The sequence below is a fragment of the Gymnoscopelus microlampas genome (assembly GCF_963454915.1).
Source record: "Gymnoscopelus microlampas genome assembly, chromosome: 15".
Classification (NCBI taxonomy): domain Eukaryota; kingdom Metazoa; phylum Chordata; class Actinopteri; order Myctophiformes; family Myctophidae; genus Gymnoscopelus; species Gymnoscopelus microlampas.
The window spans coordinates 9,061,561-9,074,922 of record NC_139952.1 but is presented as its reverse complement, the minus strand read 5'-3'; the positions used below and the strand labels follow the sequence as shown (position 1 = coordinate 9,074,922).

The 13,362-nt window shown below is 43.5% G+C and overlaps 1 protein-coding gene across 1 annotated transcript in view; it reads right to left on the bottom strand.

Annotated features, from left to right (window-relative positions):
• The window catches only part of LOC311061526 (receptor-type tyrosine-protein phosphatase U-like), a 166,125-nt gene extending 155,198 nt beyond the window's left edge, over positions 1–10,927 (bottom strand). Inside the window, exon 1 of the mRNA XM_084080184.1 lies at positions 10,778–10,927. Within this exon, the coding sequence (XP_083936310.1) occupies positions 10,778–10,889 (112 nt within the window). The 5' untranslated portion in view covers positions 10,890–10,927. The remainder of the gene's footprint in view (positions 1–10,777) is intronic.
• Between the last annotated feature and the right edge of the window lie 2,435 nt (positions 10,928–13,362).

The window sequence follows — 13,362 nt, the reverse complement described above, 5'->3', positions numbered from 1 at the left end:
GTTTCTTAATTAAACATGGACGACACATGGGGCTCAAGACGCTGGCCATGGGCCCAACGGGGGAAAGGACATGAATACTGATGTCTGACTGGATTAAGAAGCTTGTTACTCAACCACTGTTCCTCCTGCTGAGGACATAGAAGAAGAAGAAGAACAAGAAGAAGAGAAGATGAAGCAAGAAATAAGTCACTTTTGATGCACGCACACACAGAGGAAGGCAAAACGATGCTCATGTAAGCGCTCATGCAAGTGCTCACACACACACACACACACACACACACACACACACACACACACACACACACACACACACACACACACACACACACACACACACACACACACACACACACACACACACACACACACACACACACACAGCAACTGCTATTGTCCTAGTTTGCATGCTCTAAAATGAATGTTTAACCCTGCAGCAGTGAAACCTATTTCCTATATCCAACATAATATTCCAATAGCCATATTTTATAATTAGCTTAATCTGAATTAACGTTTCATCTGTGTGTCTGCGTTGTCTCTGGTCAAGCGCAGAAAGCGTAAACAAACCTATATACCACAATAAAGATGAATCTGTCCATCTGTCTCTCTTTGTCTCTGTCTGTGTGACTGAGAGTTTCGATGAACAGCAGGTATTCCAGTCTGGCACAAACTAAAGTGGGTGTTTGGAGGGGTGGGGCGGGGGGGGTTAATATGAAAACAATGCATAACCTACATTCTCCTGACCTGCATGTGATTAGGGACGTCTGGAACTGAGGAACAATAGACGACCCACTGGCCGTGGCTGTGGAGATTCATACAATGTATGTGAGAACGATCCCTTCAGAGCAGTGGTGGAAAAAGTACTCAATACTGCAAAATACTCAAAAGTATCAATACTGCAATGTAGAAGTACTCTGTTACAAGTAAAAGTCATTCATTCAACTTAGATTTACTTGAGTAAAAGTACAAAAGTATCAAAAGTAAACCAAAAGTAAAAGTACTAAAATGTTTGAAAATAGCAGATCTGCAAGCTCACAATGCGTCGCAATTGTGAGCTTGTAGATCTGCTATTTTCAAATAGCCAAGGTATAAAATAGGGCTGAAGTGGTTAATGTATGTTTTCTAATGTAATCATCTATATCTGCAAAATAACTAGTAACTAAAGTTTTCAAATAATTGTAGTGGAGTAAAAGAACAATATTTGCCTCTGAGATGTAGTGGAGTAGAAGTAAAAGTATAGACAATTGGAAATACTCCAGTAAAGTAAAAGTACCTCAAAATTGTAAAAAAAAAAAAAAAAAAAAAAAGTAAAAAAAAAAAAAGTAAATGTACTTAGTTACTTTCCACCACTGATTCAGAGTGACAATGACACATATATCAGAATGATGTCATCAATGTCACCCGCAACACCGCTTTCATTTCACACCATGTCTCTGCCCGTAAACCCCTCCCTACTGCAGTAAGAGGTGTTTGGTGTCACTTCATTTATAAAGTACATGACATACACAGCATGAAAAGAAAAGCCACGGATAGGGGTGAATAAATCTCTGCTGAATCTGATCCCTCCTCATTACCTCCTCTCCTCTCTCAAAGAACTTGCCAACACAGTCTCTGTGGAGCTGCTATTTCCACTGCAGAGGAAGGATTTCTTTTCAGCTTCATAAATGCACATAAATAGTGGTAAACGTGCAAATTTGCTAAATACGAGAGAGGAGAATGAACAAAAAAAAGCAACCAATGCAATCTTTTGATTGAGTTAGCAGGAAGCTTTCTGCTGCTCTCATCACTTTTCTAGGTCAACGTTCCAGAGCCTGTGCTTAAAGATCTCACACAACAACATATGCCAACTGGCCAGGTTTTTACACAAGGGCAACAAAGTAGACCCGCCTGCTGTTGTTAATGCCTGCTGGGGTTATCCCTGCATCATCATCTCTGTCTGGGCTCATTCCCTCTCTCTGTCTCTCTCTCATCCATCTTACCATTGTGTAGGTCTCTCTCTCTCTCTCTCTCATCTCTCTTTGCATTGATTGTGTACACCCTCACAGACCTGGGTCACAATCACAACACCATCTGCTCATTGATGCTGAGATTAGGGTCGCAGACCCAGGAGGCCACAGGGCCACGACATGTTAAGAAGAAGGCTGATCTGTAGACCAAAATTCTATTTCAGTTCAGGATGAAACTCTGACATCAGAGGAGGAGAGAGGAAGTGGAGAGGAAAAAGTGACCACCAGCCGATTTCCATGCTGTTACCTGACAGTTTCCTCTAATGAAATCGATATCCCTAAGCCCATCCTACCTATACTGTTGTCTGTCTGTCTGTCTGTCTGTCTGTCTGTCTGTCTGTCTGTCTCTCCCTCCCTCCCTCTCCCTCTCTCTCACTCAACAAACGAAGTAGGGGTCTACTTATTGAATCAATGATTCAGGGGCTCCTGCAACCACAAGCTTATATAAATCACTACATCACACCCAGCACCCCAGCGGTAATACATCTCATACAAAATAAACAAGGGCTTTAGAGGCATACGGTACATGTCCAATCATCCAAACGCATTCTGCCATGAATGCTAACACCGCTGTGGCCGCTGGTGGCTCATTCATTACGCATGAAGGAGATGATGTGTGCCGGTTCCCTGCTCATGAATGCGAGCCTTTGCATTTATATGGCTGGGTTCGCAGGGCATGAGGGCTCCAACCTCTGTGCCACCTGCTGACGCAAACCATGTCGAGAGGCCAACACAGCAGATGCTAGTCCAGGTGCTATGGCTCACATACCTGCCAAAATGCCCCCGTCTGAAATATTGCCGAGACAATCCCGCTGAACGGAATGGCAGACAGAAGGGAGGGAGGGCTTGAGGGCGGATTGTACGGACGATGTGTCCAAACAATCATGATTCATTCCGCAAACTTTTCTCATTCAATTTTCTATCAGACCAAAGGGCAAACACGTGCAGGGGGTTGTGGGAAGGGAGGCGGTGCAAAGCAGAGTGGTGTGAAAAGACACATTTGTGCAAGTGAACATGTTATCCGTGTCTCGAGAGCCAACCACATTCGTCAAAACATGAGGCTGCGGCTCTGGTGCTGCCTGTGTGTTTGTTTTTCAGTAAATCTCTTAGCTACACCAACATTGTTCTTGTGTTGCAGCTTGGCACTTACAGGTGAAGTATATATTAAGATGCCTAACCACAGGCGCAGGCCTCGTACTGCACCCACACGCCCGCAAGTGGCTGACAAGAGAGCGTGTCAGAGAGTCAGCGAGCCCAAACGAGTGGAGAAACTCTGGAGTTCTAAACTGCATGCCCCACCTCAAAACTTTTAATAGCTCTAGTGCGCCATGGAGACACTCTGAGGCTCACAGGTTTGATAACTTTAAACACCTGCTTTCTAAAGTGTGATATCTACAGCTGTAAAGGGACCTAAACAGCCAGGGTGTGACTCTATATTGCTGATGTGTTTTATATAAACCCAAGCGGTTGATCTAATAGGAGTTTGTCCCACTACACTGATGACCTTCTGCGTTTATGACGCTTGGGGATTTTGGTCTAAACTTCCTGTGGGCTTGATGAGAGAAATACCATCACAGAGAGAGGCAGAGCAGAGAGGAAGGAGCGAGAAGGGCTGAAAAGAAATAAATTGCTTTTGGCATTAAAGTATTTACCCCCGAAGCTGTGGAAGTGGATGGGAAGTGAAAGGAATGTTATTCCAGGTTATTATTCTGCGTTATGTGATCATAAGCCAAAGTGACACTTGCTGATAGCAATGCCCAAAATCATCACGTCAGTGAACCCTGATCCTGACTGGAGAATTCTGTCCCTACGGTCTTTGCCCCGCCAGGTGGTATTTTACAGACAGCCAGGCTTGTCTCCTCGTTGCTGACGTCTCGACTTTGCACTGTTGCCAGTCATTGTTCACACGAGACAGGCCTGCCTGACCATGCGTGTCACGGCCGGGAAATAGCCGGGACAATTGGCTGAGCTCAGGAGAGTAAACATAACCACCGGTGGAGCAGGAAACGATGGAGGAATATTCATAAAGATTATTCATGGATGCCTGTCAGCAGGGTGACAAATCTGGGAGGTAATGGTAGCAGCGGATGACAGAGTGAGCCCTGAGCTCCACTAAATGGACAGGCAGGCATCACAGCAGAGCAGACCTGAGCCTGCATATGTCACCGCCGTTTCCATCTCATCCATAATAAACAAGCCTGCATTTAGGCTTTACAATAAAACAGGATTCAACATCATGAATCCACCTGACGTTCCCCACAAGGGGCTAATCTGAACGGTGACGGGCTTGATTACAAAAGCAAATCTTCCCCGTGTTCTTCCCCTGTGGTTCCATTTGTACTCTGAGTTAAATGAACACTGAGGATTTTACGGTGTGGTCTTTTCACGTGAACCTCTCTCACACTAGCAGAGAGTACAATAGCCTAGCCCTGAAACATGACTGTCATACCATGACAGTCATGGAACCACTTGTTCCTGGTTTGCGATTTTCTTACATTTACAACTCTTACATCTACATAAATGTTATATAAAGTGCTGACCCCCAAGCCACGGATGTAACAAGTTGAGGCGCAAGTACCCGTATCTTCCGTATTGTTCAATAAAAAGCATTTTAATCCGATCGGCGGCCATTTTCTTTTCTTTTTTTGTAATGCATCAGAGTGCAATACACCTCCCAACCGATAGGGTCGCGTAGTTGAAAGCATCGGAGAACATTTGACATAAAAAAACATAAAAAATTCGCAAACCAGAAGCAAGTGGTTCCATGACGCTTGTGACAGACGAGCGTCATGTGAACCATTGCTAGCAATAGCCTATCCTTCAAATAGGTTATAGAATGCATAGTGATTTCTGTCTGGTGTTTTCTCTGCTGAGAATGTTTAACAGATAATATATGAAAATCTAACTTAAACACAACACATTCAGACTTCCAGACTGCATTGGGGCCAGCTGCTGGTACAGTTGCTCTCAAAGAGGCATTGTCACGAGGAGCGAGTGCTATGTGGAGAATGTGTGACAGGTGGTACGATGGAGCAGAGAGCCATGCAGGGGAGGCAAGTTTGATCTCCTGCTCTGGGGACTTCCTAAAAAAGAATAAAACATCTCACACTGTTCAAAAGTCTGGACACTTTTCAGCTCCCCATTCTTTTGTTGCTGCTGCAGCAAGTGTAGCCCAGCCAGCGCTCTGCGTTCACACGTTTAGCAGCGCTCTGCATATCTGTCACGGACGCCAACCTCAGAAGAGGGATAAGCCTGTGCTTTTAGAGCAGTTGACTTCAGAGGCGGTTGATTTGTGCCTCCTACAGGGAGGTTTTTAGCCTCCTCCACAATGCAGTCATTCTTTTATATCTCTGCACTCGGTAGCAGGTCGTTATACAGCTCGCTGGAAATGACTAAGAGCTAAAAACTTGAAGATAAACTAAGGGGCTGCAGCATCACTGTGCTGTGTGAGGTGACATGAGACGCTGAGGTAGCGGTGGGCACTAATGATGTGCGTGACGACCCAAAGCCAAGCAGGTGCCTCTTGATTACCAACGGCAGGTTAACTGAGCATGTCTAAAACACAGCAAATTAACTCAAGCGTCTGAGAAATATTGAGAGACCTTCTGACAGGCAGAGTATTTCCAGTTGCCGTAATTCCATCTGTCCAATAATGATTTGTTGTCGCTGAGCAAAGAAGCAACACATTTTGCACCACCTGGAGCTGTTAAGTGACAGCTGACGGATCCCAAGCGGCCACGACCAGGCCCTGCAGGTCCAGAGCCAAGGCCATTTAGCAAGGCTGTCAGGTCCATTAGCAACGTGCGGTGGTAACAGGTAAGACACGACGCTACTGTGTGACACGACGGGCAAGTAGTGATCCAAGCTATTGAGCATAAACAGCAGAACATTGTGAAGACAGGCTCCAGCCTTCTAACACAGCCTCTGCCCATGTACAGTACAGTATGTATGGTATCTGCACCAACTTCTCTATACCATTACCAACCATCACTGCCCCCATATGCTTGACATCACACGCACATGTACAATATATGGATACAGGTTTGTCTGTATTTCTCTACAACAGTAGACCAATCACGGCTCATGCCGATACGTGCTTAACAGACCCAGTGTAATCGGGCATTCTTGTTGCAGACAACGGACATACACGATTCACGATTCGTTCAACACATTGTGATTTGTGAGAAACTGTGCACCTGGCATGCTATTAACCGCTAATGACTGGATGGGGAGACCAAGCCATTATCATTATGTTTACTCAAGATGCACATTACGATCTACTACATCTTGAACTAAAAACAGCATTTTCACTTTAGTCCGTCTCTCTCCACTATGTCACTGTGTGGATCTAGGGACATGGGCACAACGCCGTAACGCCACTGAGGCTCCTGTAAAGTAGCAGGACTCAGCTTTGACAGAGACAATGCAGCCTGTCAGAGACATTTCTCCATGTTCCTGACCACACTGACAGTCTGTTTCTCTCCCAGGAAATAGACTTTAGTACTAGCAAAACATCCACTGTCATGGCCCCAGACTCGACCCACATTGATTGAAGAGAAAATATTTTTTTTGATAGATAGAAATAGAAATATACAAAAGCAGTGAAGCTTGCCAAGTGCATTGGCTACTTGCAGAACTAGTCGGAACTTCTGAAGTCTTCAGCACTAGAGATTAAATGTAATTCCTCATTTTTATTCTGTTGGGCGCCTTGACATACTATTTGCGAATGCCGCTTGCTTGGCCAACAAACGTATTAGGCCAAATCTAAAGGACGTACTGAATGAGTAACTGGGGCCTAACAGTCAAGGCAATTAAAATTCCTTAAAAGCCATCAAAGAAGCATAATAGAAGAGATTTATTGACTCCCACCACTGACAGGCTGCTTACTCATACTGACTCAATCACTCAAACTGCTTGAATAGACTGTGCGTGTGTGTGTGTGTGTGTGTGTGTGTGTGTGTGTGTGTGTGTGTGTGTGTGTGTGTGTGTGTGTGTGTGTGTGTGTGTGTGTGTGTGTGTGTGTGTGTGTGTGTGTGTGCGTGCGTGCGTGCGTGCGTGCGTGCGTGCGTGTGTGCTGCTGACCCAAACATAGAATGAAGAATGTGCACTTCAGCAAACACAAACTGTCTGGAGAAAACATTATGCAATCCATCTAAATGGAGGTATGCTAATGTGAGAGGTTTGAATTCAAACTTGCGGTGGGGGTGCTGTTGCGGTGGGGGTTTTCCGTTGAGCATTTTACTTGATTCGAGTTTAAGTGTACCTGTTTTTCTTTAGCATAATGCACGACGGCATTAACCACTGTAACATAAGCTGTTTTGTGGTAAGATATTGTAGAGGGAATTGCTCATTGTATTTGAATTAAGTTAATAATATAGATAGATTATAGTAGCTTTTGCATTTACAAAGATGGATGCAGGTTATTTAAGGGCGCGTGTTCCTTAATAACAAATGACCAGGCACTGTAATCCAAAGCATTTTTGTTTTCAGGAACATAATGACCAATAACCATGATGATTAATAACCATAATTCTAAATTGTTCTATGAAACAATCATGTCAATTTTTTCCCTCTAACACAGCCATCTTCCATCACTGTCCTTTAATGTACACACATTTACAGCCTTGCAACACAGGAGAGGTGTGTGTGTGTGTGTGTGTGTGTGTGTGTGTGTGTGTGTGTGTGTGTGTGTGTGTGTGTGTGTGTGTGTGTGTGTGTGTGTGTGCGTGCGCGGGGGTGTGTGTGTGTGTGTGTGTGTGTGTGTGTGTGTGTGTGTGTGTGTGTGTGTGTGTGTGTGTGTGAGAGAGAGAGAGAGGGGGGTTCTATTTTCAGTTGAAGATTCGAGCAGGGTATACCTACACTGCAGCACACCAAAGAACAGATTTAACTCAAGAGTGAATGAACCAAATTGACCCACAAGGGTCCTTTTGGTTCCATGTGTACTCTCTGAGTTAAATTAACACTGAGGATTTCTACTGTGTGGTCTTTTCACGTGAACCCCTCTCACACAGCATCCAATCTCGCTGTATTTCACGTTGCATGTGAGTGCTGTTCAGAGTGGGAGACGTGGTGAGTTCATAGATTAAATTACCTTCTCTCTCTCTGCAGCTCCTCACAGACAGCCCAGCTAGCATGGCTGCATGCTGCACTCCAAACACACTGGATTTCACCCCGGCAAAGCAACTCAATCACGATGAAGGTCAAACTATGGACTTGAGCTACGCCACATTATATGTGTGCAACGCAGTCAGATACACAACGCTCCAAAACCAGTTCAGTCAGGACGACTCATGAATGGATTAAGATATTTGTAATGAATATAAAATGAGCAATACATTCGGGAGGGGGAGGGGGGACTAATCTGCTATCCTCGTCAGCTGTATTAACACGAACATCTAACTTGATCTCAGAAAGCAGGGAGTGGTTCTGTGGTTTGTTGACAACTGCTCTCAGTCTAATAATGGTGTTGGTAGCAGCAGTGTAATAGATACCCCGCGAAGAGTATTTATATCATAGCTACGACATTCACAGGAGTCCCCAAACATTCTTGAGATTAGTGAAAGCTGTGTCTGTGCTGCGTCCTTTTTCACTCAAGACAACTTGACAGGGTGTGACTAGAGGCAAAAAAGAAATGTTTTCCAATCAAATTCCACATAGGAACTGGTGCATGTCTCAAAAGACAGAGCTTTTAGTTTCAGGCCTAAAAGCTGTTTCAGTAAAATGATATTCTAGACTGCATTATTTGCCACAGGCAAAGTAAGGAGAATTGAAACTATTGTTAAAGTTTGGTCTATGAATTTCAGGGATTACTGTATGCAGTAGCCTGGAGCTGTAACATTATATGTTTTCTTCAGTCTGAGAACAATTTCAATCCATTCACCAAAATGTTTTTCCATCTATGCCTCCTTAAATTCCAACAGAGTTACATGAACACTAATTGAATCAAAACAGCAATGTTATTTATTTAAGTAAATACCTTGTACTATCTTGTGTTATGGTAGCATAGTAGCCTGTTATTGTGCTATTCCCCCAACTTATCATGCGAACAAAAAGCATTGTGTCCATATCAATTAACCTAACCTAATGCCCCATTTAATACTATACAATGACAATAGTGTCGTCTTCATTGTTGTGACACAATTTCACAAAATAAAATGGTATGGAAAATGATATGGTCTGCATGACATCAAACCTCGTTATTGGAACAGACTAAATCAATGGTTGTTCATTGTCAACCACTGGAGAAAGACGCTATAGCACATAATGTATTAATAGTTGGCTAGAAAATGGCTCACAGCTTGGTATGAAAGATGCTGTACACACAATTGTGAGTCAAGGCTCTACAGAGGATGGTTAAAACATCACAGCACATCACCAGGACTGAGCTGCCAGCCTGGGACCTTATAGTTTACACCCAGACTGTTAGCAGCATGAAGATTGTGTCCTGCTGGCTTTCTCAGATCACCATCATCAAAGGTCAGGGACAGGAGAATGAATGAGTTGGCATCTACCTTCCTCATGGCCGGCTCTGCAATGCCTTCCCCAGGGGAAAGAGAAGCAGCAGTGTGTTTTTTATTGTGGGCCACGGGGAGGGAATCACTGACAATATTGTTTAACTTTCAAATGGATATGAAACTATGGCAAGAGCTGACCCCAAGTCTCAGCAATGAATTATTGGCAGTGGTGGAAAGTAACGAAGTACATGTACTCAAGTACTGTACTTAAGTTCAATGTTGAGGTATTTGTACTTAACTTGAGTATTTCCAATTTCCAATACTTTTACTTCTACTCCACTACATCTCAGAGACAAATATTGCACTTTTACTCCACTACAATTATTTGAAAACTTTAGTTACTAGTATACTTTGTAGATTTTTATTATTATTACAAAATATACATTAACCACTACAGCACTATACATTTCGGCCATTTGAAAATAGCCAATCTACAAGCTCACGCACTGTGAGCTTGTAGATCTGCTATTTTCAAAAGATGTGTATACATTTCATACATTGTGAAATGGGACATTCTGCATAACGAGTACTTTCAGTTTTAGTACTTTAAGTACATTGTGTATTTTTACTCAAGTGCATTTTTTATACTGGACTTATTATAACAGAGTATTTCTACCTTGTGGTATTAATACTTTTAAGTAAACAATGTGAGTACTTCTTCCAACAGAAGTATTATGAGTTATAATGCTGCTGCTTCTCTCCCCAGGAGGGCATTGACGTGTTCTATGGCTGTTGTTGTAATAATGTATGTAATATCACAGCCATTCTATAGATAGTCACAACTCAAAGTTGCCCGTTTTTGATATGTTGATATTAGGAGCTGATCTTAATGCAACAAAATGTGTTTTAAATAAAATAAAAAAATCAGTTTTCCCACGATTCACACGACCACATTATTCTCTCTCTCCACTTCCTCCAGTGAGCACGTATATGGGTCATCACACAACAATGGCAGGTGTTACTCATTACCAGTTAATTACCCCGCATCAACAGCAACGCAGGTACCATGATATGTAATAACAATATGTCGTGACGTCATCTCAAACATGGACTCTAAACAAAGTTTAACCTTCTCCAAACTTTAACAACAAACACAAGGAATTAAAACATGTTCATGTATGTAGCCTGCTTCACGGGGGGGGGGGGGGGGGGGGGGGGGGTGCACGCTGCCATGTTAACAAAAACGAAAGTTAGACAGTCGCTTGCCGACAAGAAGCGACACCGCGGCACTTCTATGGAGTGTTGGTGTTGATAGTTTACCTGTTGTCGCCTCCATGGTGTCAGCTTGGATCCTCAGCACATACAGTAACAGTAACAGGGTCTCCATCAGCAGGAAGGAGGATGAATACATGTTGAGATGTTTATGGAACATGAACACAAGTTCCTCCTCGTTCACCAAACAGGACCAAATCCAAGTTCTGCCGCACTGATCAGCGCAGATTCATTCATTGTTAAATCCCTCCACCGCGGCTACGGTCCAGTTCGGCTCAGTCCTGCACTCACACCCGGTGGACGTTAGTGTCAAGCTGCCGTTCAGGACGAAGAATTCAGAAAGAGCTTTATTTTTTCTCCTCCTGCGACAGACAGACAGGATCCACTACTTTCACACCGTCAAGCAGGAGCTCTCCAGTGAGGGCCCACAACGCCCCCATGTGGCCGCTGAAGAGAATTGACCAGATAAAAACATACAGACGAACAGAAATTCTAATTATATATATATATATATATATATATATATATATATATATATATATATATATATATATATATATATATATATATATATATATATATGTCATTAAAGCTATTTTCAATTTTTTTTCACACACACACACACACACACACACCATTGAAAATAGCTTTAGTGATGTAACCTGAAGGACTGCACTGTAGATCATGGACAGATTTTATTTTATTTTATTTTTTAATACTTTATTATACCGCTGGGAAATTCGGGGGCCAATCCCAGGATTATGGACAGGGCCCATGGGACCAGTGCCCCTGGAGTAGCCTACCGGGGGGGGGGGGGGGCATATTACATGAAATATCTATCTATTAAAAATGAAGTGTGTGTGTGTGTGTGTGTGTGTGTGTGTGTGTGTGTGGTGTCTGTCTGATTTACGTCATACTTGGTGTGTGGACCCAGATGACCGGGGGTGCAGTGCCAAGTGGGGAATTGACCAGACCAATGGTTTCCGAGAACCAGAAAACCATGAATATCTGTATTATGTCAGTCCGTGGGCTTGTGGAGGACGCACCAAATGGGGGGCTTCATGGATTCATGGATTGGCCGAGCTTTGCGTCACTGCGCCAATATAAGTGGCAGCGTGTACAATGGAACTCCATCAGAGGTTCATGACGACATCAGGGATCCCCATTTCTCCATATTTTGCTGATCAGTCCGTATGGTAGTGGGTACCGCACTTGGTACTCTGAGAACGGGTACAATGGGTAAACTGATGACAAGTACTGTTTATACAGGTGGGGGGCATGCATTCCCAACTTGCATCACTCCCAAACTGCATCGTAGGCCGGTGCCCGTGGGTACCACACTGGGTACTCTAGCAACGGTTACAGCAAGTACTCTGACACAGGCACAACAGATATCGCATAACCGGGTGGGGAATGCAACTTGCATCGATCCAGATTTACATCGTTCCAGACTTGCGGGGTCCCAAAATAGGCCGGTGCCCCAAGTATACTGTATATGGGTTAAACCTCAACTCAATGTGGGCCCCTCAGCCTACAGTACATGTGGACTAATGTCTGAATAAGCAGAGAATCAAATTCATGCCTTACCGCTGGAGTAGTGTGTGTTTGCGTGCCCCCCTGACTGCCCGTCCTGGGTAGCGTGGTGACAGGGTTGTGGGGGCCTTAAAAGATAACTGGCCCGGGGGCCTCCTTAAGTCTTAATCCGTCCCTGTTGTAGATAAGAGAACAGAATTGACAGCGAAACTAATACAATGAATGGTTGGTTTAGTGTGTGTGTGTGTGTGTGTGTGTGTGTGTGTGTGTGTGTGTGTGTGTGTGTGTGTGTGTGTGTGTGTGTGTGTGTGTGTGTGTGTGTGTGTGTGTGTGTGTGTGTGTGTGTGTGTGTGTGTGTGTGTGTGTGTGTATGCATGTATAATTTAGTACTGTTAACTCTTTCTTGCTTATGTGCGTGGACATTTTAAACTGGCAGAGCACAGGTGTTGAGGAATAAACAGTCATGTTACATTCACTAAAACATTCTACCGGTTGTTTGGAAAGTATTTACACTATTCTCAGGCTATAGGGGCGTTTGGGGCTGCCTGGCAAATATGTATGGGGTATATATGAATATATGAACAGTTTTTGTACTACGCATTGTATAGTAGTGATTTGGATTAAGTTTATCCCAATGAATGTGGTGGTGAACTTTTTACCTGAAGTAAGCCCATTGCTACATTAGGCTAGTTTTGTAAAGAGTATTTAATATGAACAGAAGGCTCAATGTCGAAGGCAGGCGCACAATATGTTCTTGCAATACTGTAGCAGCAGTGGCTACAGCCTCTAGGACGTGTTATCTAATCTGCATGATGCTCTCTACAAGGATACTAGACACAGGTGCACTTTTAAACCTTATTGTGACAGGAGCTTGTGAAACGCTCGATGGAAATACTTGATTGTCTGTTAGCAGCTGACACAGTCGTACGGTATATTATCCATTAGAGACCCAGTTAATTGGAGTTCATTGGAGCAGAGGCTGTAAACCGCTGTTCCTTCCGTTTAATAATACAGCATCTTGCATTTATCACAGTATTGCTGCATAACAATATGTCTCCTGTTTTTTTTCCTCCTTTCATTATTGGTGGTGGGAATGGGAT